The sequence below is a fragment of the Panthera pardus genome, unplaced genomic scaffold (genome assembly GCF_024362965.1).
Source record: "Panthera pardus isolate Hobbes unplaced genomic scaffold, ASM2436296v1 HiC_scaffold_6, whole genome shotgun sequence".
Taxonomy (NCBI): Eukaryota; Metazoa; Chordata; class Mammalia; order Carnivora; family Felidae; genus Panthera; species Panthera pardus.
The window spans coordinates 65007626-65019806 of record NW_026526991.1 but is presented as its reverse complement, the minus strand read 5'-3'; the positions used below and the strand labels follow the sequence as shown (position 1 = coordinate 65019806).

Genomic DNA, 12181 nt, shown 5'->3' with positions numbered 1-12181 from the left:
TCACTTGGTTGAACATCTGACTTCGGCCCTGGTCATGATCTTTTAGTCCGTGAGTTCCAGCCCCGCATCGGGCTCTGTGCTAACAGCTCAGAGCCTGGAACCTGCTTCAGATTCTGTGTCTCCTCTCTCTGTCCCTCCCCTGCTCATGCTCGGTCTCTCTCTCTCCCTCTCAAAAGTAAATAAACATTAAAAAAAATAAAACCAAAATAAAACGACACAAATGTATTCTCTTATAGTGCTGGAGGCCAGAGTCTAAAATCAAGGGAGATTGGCAGAGCTGCATTCCTTCTGGAGGCTTCAGGGGAGAATCATTTTCTTTCCTTTTAGTTATTTATTTATTATCATTATTGTTTAAATGTTTTATTTTTGAGAGAAAATGTGCATGCAGGCAGGGGAGGGGCAGATAGAGTGGGGTGGGCTCTGCACTGACTGCAGAGAGCCCGACTCAGGACTCCAACTCATGAACTGCGAGATCATGACCTGAGCTAAAGCTGGATGCTTAATCGACTGGGCCACCCAGGCGCTCAATTATTATTATTTTTTTAATGTTTTTATTTATTTTTGAGAGAGAGAGAGAGAGCAAGCATGTGTGAGCAAGTGGAAGGGGGCAGAAAGAGAGGGAGACAGGATCTGAAGCAGGCTCTGTGCTGACAGCAGAGAACCCAATGGGGGGGCTCAAACTCAGGAACCATGAGATCATGACCTGAGTTGAAATCAGACGCTTAACCAACTGAGCCATCCAGGTGCCCTTCTTGCCTTTTCTAACTGCATTTCTTGGCTCACAACCCTTCCTTACATCACTCCAACCTCTTGCTTCTATCCTTCTATTTCTTGCTGTGGTCAAATCTCCCTTTGCCTCCCTCTTATAAGGACACTTGTGATTACATTTAGGGTCCATCCTGATATTCCATATTAATCTTTCAATTTCAAAATCTTTAATCCTTAACCAAGATTTTTAATCTATACATTTACACATTTGTACACATCTACAAAATCCCCTTTGCTATCTAAGGTAGCAAGTTCCAGGGATTAGGAGGTGAACATCTTGGGGGAACCATTATTTAGCCTGCCACAGCCTTACACTCATTTCTCTGCATTACTTTGGTGGAGGGAGAGAGCACCAGTGAAGTCACGAGTTTTCAAAGTATTCCGGAGATTTACAGAGAAGTAGGTAAATTCATATCTGTAACCACTGTGATCCACCAAGACTATCCTAAACTGGCCTCGTTTCCATTAGCAATGATCACTCCCTCCCAGCATTGCTTCCTTTAAAATGCTCTGTAGTGCTGAAGCTGAACTCCTCCTTACTTCCTTGTCCTAAAAAACAAATTATCAGAGATAGTAAGACGTATGTTTTCTAGAGATGAGATGTTTTTTTCATAAGTGTTTAATTTAACAAGCATAGTTGTGGTCTGTGGAATGCTTACAGTGTAACAGCACCTTGTTTTTAATATTCTATATTCTGCAAAATACCTTTACATCCTCTAGTTCATTAGGGCATAGTTACTTTAGTTGTACCAATGAATGAGGTTCAGAGAGGTTGACTTGAACAGGGTGGTCATGCAATGAGTTACTGACAGATCTCGATTCCAAACCTGATGTTCTTTCCACTGCACTGTTCCTGGGCCAAACTTGATCTCATGGGGCTGAGAAGGATCTGAGCTCAGGATCTTAATACATCCTGGAATTGGCCTCAGAATCCCTACCTCCTAAGCATGAAACAGAATGAAACCCACTTTTGGGAGGTCTTACTTAGGGGTCAAAGTTAGGGATAGATTGGAATTTCAGGAATTCAGGGGAAGGTTAAGGTAGCTGGCAAGTCAGAGATACAGTGAGAAGGTAAATAGGACTGAGGGAGACTTAAGAGTGTCTATGTGTGCTCTACGTACCTGCCAACTGCTTCTAAAACACTCAGGAGAGGGGCTCCTGGGTGGCTCAGTCAGTTAAGCATCCGACTTCGGCTCAGGTCATGGTCTCACACAGCTCGTGAGTTCAAGCCCTGAGTCCGGTTCTGTGCTGACAGCTCAGGGCCTGGAGCCTGCTTCGGATTCTGTGTCTCCCTCTCTCTCTCTGCCCTTCCCCCGCTCGTACTCTGCCTTTCTCTCCCTCAAAAGTAAATAAACATTAAAAAAAAAAAAGTAGCCATTCTGAAATGGGCCAGGGCTACTGCTTTAAAAAAATAAAAAAAAAAATAAAACACTCAGAAGGGCCAAGCCTGTTTAACTGGTAGGCAGCGGCAGGAGTGCTCCTCGGATACTCAACCTAGAATTAGGTCTGACTTCTGTGAGTGGATTTGTGAGAATCTGGAAGAGCCAAGAGTGGCCTGGCTGGGTCTCTCATTCTCCAGTGTGAACACATAATTTGAGGAAGCACAGCAACTCTAAAGCCCATGCTCTCTTGCACTGGCTTTCTGGAGTCTCTTCCCAGCCTTAGATTTCTCTGACATCTCAAGGAATGGTAGCCAAGGCTGACTCTGCCACCTCACCGCCTAGGTTCAAGTCCTAGCTCTGCTTTGGCTTTGTTATGTTGTCTGGCACATGGTGCTATATGTCTTTTCCCCCCTTTTTCCTATTTCTTTCTTTCTTTTTTTTAATGTTTATTTATATTTGAGAGAGAGAGAGAGAGAGACAGTGTGTGAGTGGGGGGAGGGGCAGAGAGAAGACAGAATCCGAAGCAGGCTCCAGGCCCTGAGCTGTCAACACAGAGCCCAGCTCAGGGCTTTAACTCACAAGCTGTGAGATCATGACCTGAGCCGAAGTTGGTTGCTTAACTGACTGAGCCACCTCGGCACACCACCCCGCCCCCACTTTTTCCTATTTCCCACCAGACCTCTTTTGGTTCCTCTTTTCCCCCTTACTCAATAACTATTGGCAGCCCTCAGACCTAGGACCTCTCATCATATCCATGTGTTTTTGGAATTTACTACTCATTAAATCTCGATTACTCTATATGAATGACTTCCAGATTTCATATCTAGTCTTGATCTGCTGTCCTCTCCCAAACCATCAATAGCCATGGCCTTGAAATGGGCATCTTATTGCAAAGGTATGTTTGAGAAAACATACCTCAAACTTCCATGCCAAAGACTAGGCTTATCCCTCTTCCAACTTTTTTTTTTTAAGTAGACTCCACAGCTGGCGTGGAGCCCAATGCAGAGCTTGAAATCATGACCCTGAGATCAAGACCTGAGCGGAGATCAAGAGTCGCACTCTTAACTGAGCCACTGAGGTGCCCCACTTTCTTAACTTTTTAATTTCTTCCCATTTTCAGTTTCCTGGGCAGTCTTCTGCCCAATCATAGATGCCCTTTTCTTCTCAATACTTGAATTCAGATACACTTCTTTTGTTCATTCATATATTAATTCAACAAGTACTTCTCAGCTGCCCGCCATGTGCCAGTCATTGTGCTAGGCCTCAAAGTACAAAGATAAGTTGGGCTTGAGGAGATCAGTCTTATGGTGGTGGCACACAGGCATAGAAAGATTATAACGTGATAGGGTAAATACTGTAATAGAAGCTTCCACGCAAAGGCCCCACTAGAATACAGTAACAAATGCAAAGTGCTATAGGAGTTGGGGGAAGATGTCTGACAAAATGTAACATCTTAACTCTCTTTTAGGACAAACAGTTCAGCCAGGTTGCAAGGTGGGAGAGCTGGGGGAGAGAGAACGAAAACAGAGGGAGTTTGTGCTAAGTCTCAGAGGTATGAAAGGACACGGCAAGTAGGATATGGTGATAGGTGAGAAGTTCAAGTGTGACTGGGGTGTGGAGGAAAAGCATGAAGGCCAGCGCTCTCCAACACAACTTTCTGCAGTGATGGAAATGGTCTAAATTTGTGCTGTCCAATAAAGTAGCCACTAATCACATATGGCTATTGAACACCTGTAACGTGGCTAGTAAGACTGAGGAGCTGAATTTTAAATTTTATTTCATTTTATTTAATTTACATTTAAATAGCAAGCAGCTACCTTACTGAACAACATTGGTTTAGGCACTGGATAAAGGACAGGACTTTAGCTCTAGGAAACACTGAAGGTTTAAAAAAAATTTTTTTAATGTTTATTTTTGAGAGAGATACACACAGAGTGCGAGTGGGGGAGGGTCAGAGAGAGAGGGAGACACAAAATCTGAAGCGAGCTCCAGGCTCTGAGCTGTCAGCACAGAGCCTGATGCAGGTCTCGAACTCACAAACGGTGAGATCGGAACTGAGCTGAAGTCAGACGCTTAACCAAGCCACCCAGGTGCCCCAAAACACTGAAGGTTTTTAAGCATAATACTAGCATAACTAGGAATCTGAGGAAGGGAACACTGGCAGCAGGGATTAGATAAGGATAGATGGCTTAACACAGAAATGCCTGGTAGGGACCAGCCACATGGATAGAATAAATGGGACTTACGTGTTATTGGACATGTAAGAATTTACTGGATTTTGTGACTATTTCAGTGTGGGGAGACTCACATAAGCAAGGAGACTCACCTGAAGTTTGTAGCTTGAGCAATGGGTGGATGGCAACAACTGAGATAGGATTAGGTTTAGAATGAGGGTAATGAGTTTGCTTCTGGAATATTGAATCTGAGGTGCCTAAGAACTATCTAAGAGGATATGATTACAAAACAGGAAAAATACTAATCTGCAACTGTGGAAGTGAGGCCACCAATATATTTGGGGGTTATAGTATATAGGTAGTTGCTAAAGACATGGGAGTGAAGGAACTCACTCCATGAAAAATATGTAGAAGAGGACTGGATGGACCCTAAGGGGTCATAAGCAATCAAAATGTGGTCTATTTTGCATCATAGTCACCTGGGGTGCTTGTTAAAAACAGGTTCCTCCTTGTGGATGTATTTAATGCCATGGAATTATACACTTTAAAATAGTTAAAATGGTAAATTTTGTTACATACATTTTACCACGATAAAAAAAAATGCAACAAACAAATAAACAAACCCAAACAAACAACAAACCCTCCCACAAATCTAATCAAACCAAACCAAACCAACCCCTAAGCCCCATTCTTAACCTGAATCACTGTTTCTGGAGATAAATCCAGGACTCTCCAGGTAATGTGTTCAATTAAAATTTGAACTAACTGCTTAAAGAGTACAGAAAAACTAAGATAGGAAGAGAATAAAGGGAGAAGTGTATGGTGAAGAAACCAAGGGAGAGCAGTTCAAAGAAGGGATCAATAGTGCTGAATAGTCCCATGACCCAGGAGGAAGACTGAACAAGAGGCCTCAGAATTTGGCACTCAGAAGGTCACTGATGAATGAGAAAGAGACTGCGGAGTCTATTCTTTCAAGGGCTTTGCTCACATTTGTTGGTGAAGAGATGGAGAGACTGAATAAACTTGAAGAGAGATCAGATACAGGAAAAGTTGGTGGTTTTAGAGAGAGAATTGAGCATGTTGGCAGGTGGACAGGAAGGAGTTAATGAAGCCAAGGAGACATCAAAGGGATCCTCAATAAAGCAGTTTGGGAGAAGTAGTAGAGGTTGGGATCAGGAACTCAGGCAGAGGTTATCTGGGTAAAAGTTCATTGGGTAAGTTCAGAAGTGAAAAGGTGGAAAGATGAAGGGGTTTAAGACTGAAGGCAACTGTCCCTGGATGGCTCAGTTAAGAGTCTTACGCTCAGGTCATGATCTCACTGTTTGTGAGTTCAACCCCACATCAGGATCTCTGCTGTCAGCTTGGAGCTTGCTTGGATCCTCTGTCTCCCTCTCTGCCCCTCCCAAGTTCACGCTGTCAAATAAACCAGTAATAATAAAACAAAAATTAAAAAAAAAAAAAAAAAAAAAGACTGAGAGCAAGAAAAGACTTCCTGATACAGCAAACAAGAATGGTGCTGGTTGGTGGGTAGGTAATCTGCTTAGACTAGTGGTACAGGGATATAGAGTCAAGAACCTGCAGAAGGGTAAAAGTCCACAAGAGTCACTAGGATGAAAGTGATCAGGAGCAGGAATATAAAAAGATTGAAAAGTAGTACTGGAGTCTGAGATTGGAAATGACACCAACCACATAATTATCCTGCACAAAATAGAAAAACCGGTTTTCCTAAATGAAGGTTTTGGTTCCACTCTCCTATAGTTTGGGGAATGTACTAGCTTTTGCTCTCTATGCATAGAGTTCAAATTCCCTAGCAGGAACTTTTACTACCTTCTCTACCAATAGGTCCAAAGTTTAATTGGTGGTTCAGACACTCTTATTCCCCAGGCTTCCTTCTATAACTTCAGAAAATAATAGGATCTTAAGGACTTTGAAGCTCATCAATCCAGTCGCCCTTCTTAGCTAGGTATAGCTAAGAAGCTTTTGTTTTCCTATCTTCTCTCCACCAAATCCTTCTCCATCTCCCACTTTCCCTTGGACTCAACTCATGGGTGTCAAAACCTGATGTATATCAGTGACGCCTATCCCACAGCATTTGTGCTATAGTCATTCAATTGTAGACTGCATTTTATGCCTGTTTCCCTGCACATATTCCCACTGCCATAATGCTGTGTACCCCCCACCCCCATGTTGGTGTGCTTTGGCAGAGGACGCAGACAAAAAAAAAAAGTCCTAAATTAACTTACTCTCTGGTATGTTTTCTGTTCTGAGCTTGGGTGAGGTTCTTTTTCTTGAGCTGAAAACTCCCTGGATAGAGTGGTTAAAAGCAGAAGTTTCCTACCTACCCCAGAGTCACAGGGCATTCTCAATCATACTCAAGTCACTTTTATTATATATAATTATACAGTCCCACTTCATTCATTGTATTTGTACCAGCTGGATATTGGGTCATAATTTAAATCTTTTAAACATCTTATAAATGCTAGCCAGCGCATTTTGGCTAGTATCTGTTACATGCTGTGCTGAGCCTGGGCATGTTGGATACATGACCTGCTCTGGAAAGATAAGATGTTTTTCATACTAATTCTCTCCTTTAGCCAAGCCAGTGACTCTTCATTCCAGATTGTATTGTGAGGTGATGCCTGAAGGCAGGATAAGGAAGTCCAGCAAAAGCCTGAAGAAGCCAGATGAGATTCAAGTTGCCCATGGAACAGATACATTCTAAGGCTAGCCTGGGCTAAGTCTCTAACCACTAGAAGCAGCCCCCTCCATATCCTAGAACCAAGATCACTTTTTCTATGCCATCTCAATCCAGAGAGCCCAGCTCATTGCTCCACAGATACAGTCTCTTCTTCCAGAATCAACTCAAACAGTGGGGAATAGATACTGATTCTTTCAATCGCATGTCTTGGACATTTTGCCAAAAGTTTCTGCCAGGTTTTGAGGCTGCCTTACAATCACGAATTAAGGACAGTGAACTTAATTCTTTGTATAACACTCTTTCAATATCTCTTTCCTGGCCTTCCCACCCTCCCATTTCACTGTCTCCAGGATCTTAATCTGTTCTTTTCTTTCCCTTCCTCTACCAGTGATTCAGGAATTGGATGAGTCTCTGTGGCTTGTTTTGCCCTGAAGAGCAGAAGGCTTCGGTCCCAGCTGGTGTTGCCAAAGCAGCATACTAATTCCATGCCATGGTCCTGGGTCAAGATCTGTACAATCTGATTGGCCATATCACCTCGGATGGCAAGGGAACGGAAGTGGTCAAAGTCATGGAGGCCTAGCTTCCGGAGACGCCTTGCAGCTGCCCGGTAACACTTCCAGGGCTGAGGCTCCACAAGGAGGTAGCGGCAGAGGGAGGAAAGGTGGGCTAGGAACTCCCACAGACCACGGTCCCCATGGTTCAGATGAATCCACATGGTTACTGACATGCAGAAGCCAATGTCAAAAACTGACCGTCCAAACTGGTTTAAGAAAGAGCTCAAGAGAACTTTCCGGGTTCTTTGATTCATAAAGTCCAGGGTGATAAAGGTCAGGGCATCAGGAAAAGGACATTCTTTTTCAGCTCGTTCCACCAGGACTGGATCTATGTCGCAGCAGAGTAGATGGAGTTCTCCTGAGGCATCTGAGCAGGTCTCCCCATCACGTAAGGAAAGGAAGTGTTTGTATAGAGCCACACTCAGATCCTAGAGAAATCCAAAAGAGCTTTGTCATTGCAGCTCTCAACCAGTGAATGGAAGAAAGACCTCTATCTCTTATCATCTCATTGGACTGCCACTTAGTCTTTGCTTTCTAAGATATGAAGCTCCTAGACTAAGAAGGTTGCCCAAAAAGTTTTCCACAGAGCAGGTTCTCAGTGCCCTCCACGGGTCTCAGGCAATAATGTGTCATCTCTATACTTCCCTGACATTGATGGTAGGTTGGGCTGTATGGTTGAAAGTTACAGCCAAATGGATGCAGCAAAGGAGCTGAGAGCAGTCTTGTCCAGCTTGAGTAATATGCTGGTAAACTCACTTTTTTCAGGTATCTCAGACCTCAGGGAGAAAGAAAGGATTCCAAGGGCATAGCCAGCATTCCTTACCAGGAAGGTGAGGAACCAGAACAAGCACCCTCTTATAAACATCTGCTTCTCAGACTTGTGATTGGGAAAAGTCTGGATTCCAAAAGTCCTCGCTTAGCCTTCATTCTACAGCCTCAATTTTACTGTCTGCCTTATGCTTCACCACCCCCTTTTGAGATTTATTCTACTTCTGCATCTATCACTTCCCAAAGTCACTGCTGACTTCCTTCTAGCCAAGTCTAATGATCTGTGATTTTCACCACCTCAGCACTTTGACTCCTAAACAAGTCACTATCTCCTTTGTCTAACACTGACTTCTATAACCATTACAACTAGTTCAAATTTGTGTTGCTCTAATCCATTTTTCAAGGCATTTTTCTATGCACCACCTGTTTTGCTCTGTGCAACAATGCTGTAAGGAAAATACTTATGCTCTTTGTACAGGTGAAGAAAGTGTGGCTGGAAACAACCCAGATGTCCAACAATAGTAGCATGGATGAAGAAATGTGATATATTCATTAAGATGGAATACTAAATAGCAGTTAAAAATGAAGGAATTCAGCTCAGTGCATCAACATGGATGACTCTTACAAATATACAATGTTCAGCAAAAAAGCAAGACACACGCAAAAAATACATGGCAAGCTTCCATTTATATGAATTTCAAAAATGGATAAGATTACATTGTTTAGGGATACAAAAATAGTGAGCTATAAAGAAAATCAAGGAAATAAGCATAAGTCAGGCTAGTTGTTCCCTCTGGGTGGAGGGGGGTGGTTTAGGAACAGAGAAAGTTAAGAGACTTTTGGGGTTCTGACAATGTCTTATTCTTGATCTGGACAATGGTCATAAAGGTGTCTGCTTTATAATAATTCATAAAGTGTAAATTTATGTCTCATGCACTTTTCTGTATGTGTGGCATAGTTCACAAAAAATTCTTTTAAAAAGTCATGCCGGTGTTGTAGATCAAGGACCATATTTAGAGTAGGAAGGTCCTATACTATGCTGCTTAATTTTCTCCCCATTTCTATACTTATTTCTTTGCTGACTCCCTCTTCCTGTCTGATCTTGGGTGTGCCAGTTTCACTAGCTATTTGTCACTTCATCCTTCCTCTACCACATCTCTTCACCTTCTCCAACCTCAATTCCCCAATCCCAGAATACCCTGGGAGCTTGAAAAAGAAAATATAGACTCAAGGGCTCAATCTCTCAAGATCCTGTTTCAGTAGGGCTACAGTGGGGCCTGGGAGTTTTAAAAATGTAAATAAAGCACCCTATAAATTATGGTACATGCATACAATTTTGAAGCTGCTAAAAAGAATGTCGTGACACGAGTGATCTCCAAATTATTAAGTGAAAAGCAAGGTGCCAAATAGTGTGCTATTATTTGTAAAGGTAAAAGAGGTGATATTTATACATACATACATGCCTACATACACACAGGATGCATACCCAAGAAATTATAAACAGCGGTTGCCAATGTGTAGGGGAGGAAGGAGAATTTAGGATCAGGAATAGAGACTTACTTTTTGTTACATGCTTGTGATTTGCAATCATAGGGTCAGAATATCTGCTCCTCTAGGATATGCTAGTAGTTACAGATAGGTGTCAAGGGTGGCATGTCGATATTTTGAATGTAATTTCACTATAATCACTCTACGCCTAAGAATACTTTGAGGTAAGAAGACGTGGCAATGCCTTCCTCCGCCAAGGAGCTGTATCCTCCCTCTCAACCCTCTCCACTGTACTCAGTCAACTCAATGCTTTTAAATAAGTATCTGCTTGGCTCCAGGATGCATCCTACACCGTATGGCACACGAATCTTAATTCCAGGCGTGATTCCGTCACCCCTGGCTCTTCTCTCCCAGTAACCCAATCCCAATCCTACACTCCCAAAGGCGGGTGTCCGGACGCCCCCTCTCTGCAGCCAGGTCGCCAGCCACGCTGTACAGGAGGCAAGCGCCGGAAGCCCCAAAACGGTGGCCCTTCCCATCCGAGGTTTGGCCGTGAGGCGGCGAACGCACAAGCGGGGACGCAGGAATTCGGAACGGAGTTTAAACTCATTTGGGGAAAGTGGTGATGGGTGTGATGCCACGCCCAAACCACAGCCCCAGCGAACGCAGAGGAAGCCAACCGCTAGGCTCCCCGACCTCCGACCCCGCCCCCGTCACTCACCCCAGAGTTACACCCTACGTCGAGCCCCAGGATCGGCCTCGATTCGGGACTCTGAGGGAAAAGCCGGCGAAGCAGCTCCGGGGGCAAGAGGCGGAGCCGCTGTTCTGGAGGATGGAAGCGGGAATACTGAGGGAAATTTCCAAACGGGGCGGCCCCGGGTTCCAGAATTCGCGGTTCCTCTTCCGCCGCGGCCTCTTCAACGCCCCCGGTGGCCTGCTTCGTGGACGCCGCCATTTGTCAGCCTGGCTTCTGGGTCCCGGCGGAACCGGAAGTCGGATCCCGGCGCGGGGAGGGGACGGAACGCCAGCGCGCGTGCGTTAAGTGGCAAAGAAGGGTGGGTCTGAAGGCTGACGTTCCCTCTGGGAGCGCGGACAGCCGGGGCTTGTGTTACTTTGTTGCACCCTCACCACCACCTGGGGGGTGGTTAGTTCCATTATCCGGTTTTGTAGGCGAGGAAACAAACGCAGAGAGGTTCCGTGCCTTGCCCAAGCCGATACAGTTTCAACTTGAGCTATACCCAGAACAAGGAGTTTGTGGGGATGTTGGAAATCAATTTTGGTCCAGCTTCCTTTCTTTCCATATGCATTGAGACTCAGGAAGTGGAAATTACCCAGAGTCACACAAGGAATCTGTGATACAGGAACTTGCACCCGGTTCATCCCATGGCTCCAGGAAAGGGTTGCCAGGAGCTGTGGGGCACTTGAAATGTCAGAAGACCCAGAGAGTCCTGACTGCCAGGTGAGACAGGTGAATAGGGGCAACTGATTTGTGAGCTCTTGGAGAGGCAAGGACCATGGCTTATGAGCCTGCACTGAAGAGTGCTTATCGGGTGCCAGACCCTCTCTAAGACCTCTGCATATATTAATTCTATATTAATTCTTTAAAAAAATTTTTAATGTTTATTTATTTTTGAGAGAAAGACAGAGTGCAAGCAGGGGAGGGGCAGAGAGAAAGAGGGAGACACAGAATCTGAAGCAGGCTCCAGGCCCTGAGCAGTCAGCACAGAGCCCAAAGTGGGGCTCAAACTCGTGAACTGCGAAATCATGACCTGAGGCAAAGTCGGACATTCAACCGACTGAGCCACCCAGACACCCCTCTATATTAATCCTTTTAATCCTCACATCAATCCTGTGAGGCAAAGACCATAATTATCCGTTTTTTATATATGAGGACATTGGGGTACAACGAATTTGTAATTTGCCCAAGGTCATGCAGTTAGAAATGATGGTACCAGGATTTGAACCCAGGCAGTTGGGCTCCAGAGGATGTGCTTGCAGCCTTGAATCCCCTTTTGCCTACCGTAATACCAGGCCCAAAGATGCTCAGTAAATATTTGTTGAATGAAAACTCAATATCAACAGATCGTGCTGGGAAAACTGGATATTCATATTTAAAATAATGAAAGCGGACCATTAACTTACGCAAAAATTAGCTCAAAATGGATTCAGAACTTACATGTAAGACCTAAAACTGTGTGACAGCTAGAAAAAAAAATAGAGGAAACACTGATCTTGGCAATGATGTCATAGCTATGACACCAAAAGCACAGACAACGAAAGAAAAAATAGACAAGTGGGACTACATCAAACTAAGAAATTTATCTACAGTAATGAAAACCATTGATAGAC

At 44.1% G+C, this 12181-nt stretch overlaps 1 protein-coding gene and 1 long non-coding RNA gene across 2 annotated transcripts; one reads left to right on the top strand and one right to left on the bottom strand.

Annotated features, from left to right (window-relative positions):
- Positions 1–6690: 6690 nt before the first annotated feature.
- Positions 6691–10809, bottom strand: BCDIN3D (BCDIN3 domain containing RNA methyltransferase). Its single transcript, XM_019419293.2, has 2 exons — positions 10554–10809; positions 6691–8004 (listed from the first exon to the last, which is right to left on the bottom strand). Exons 1-2 carry the CDS (start codon positions 10785–10787, stop codon positions 7360–7362), a joined length of 879 nt encoding a protein of 292 aa, XP_019274838.1. The 5' UTR covers positions 10788–10809; the 3' UTR covers positions 6691–7359.
- LOC109249088 (uncharacterized) lies at positions 7518–10177 on the top strand. Its single transcript, XR_002072433.2, has 3 exons — positions 7518–7629; positions 8342–8406; positions 8823–10177. It is a non-coding gene; the product is annotated as an uncharacterized LOC109249088 (long non-coding RNA).
- Positions 10810–12181: the final 1372 nt, after the last annotated feature.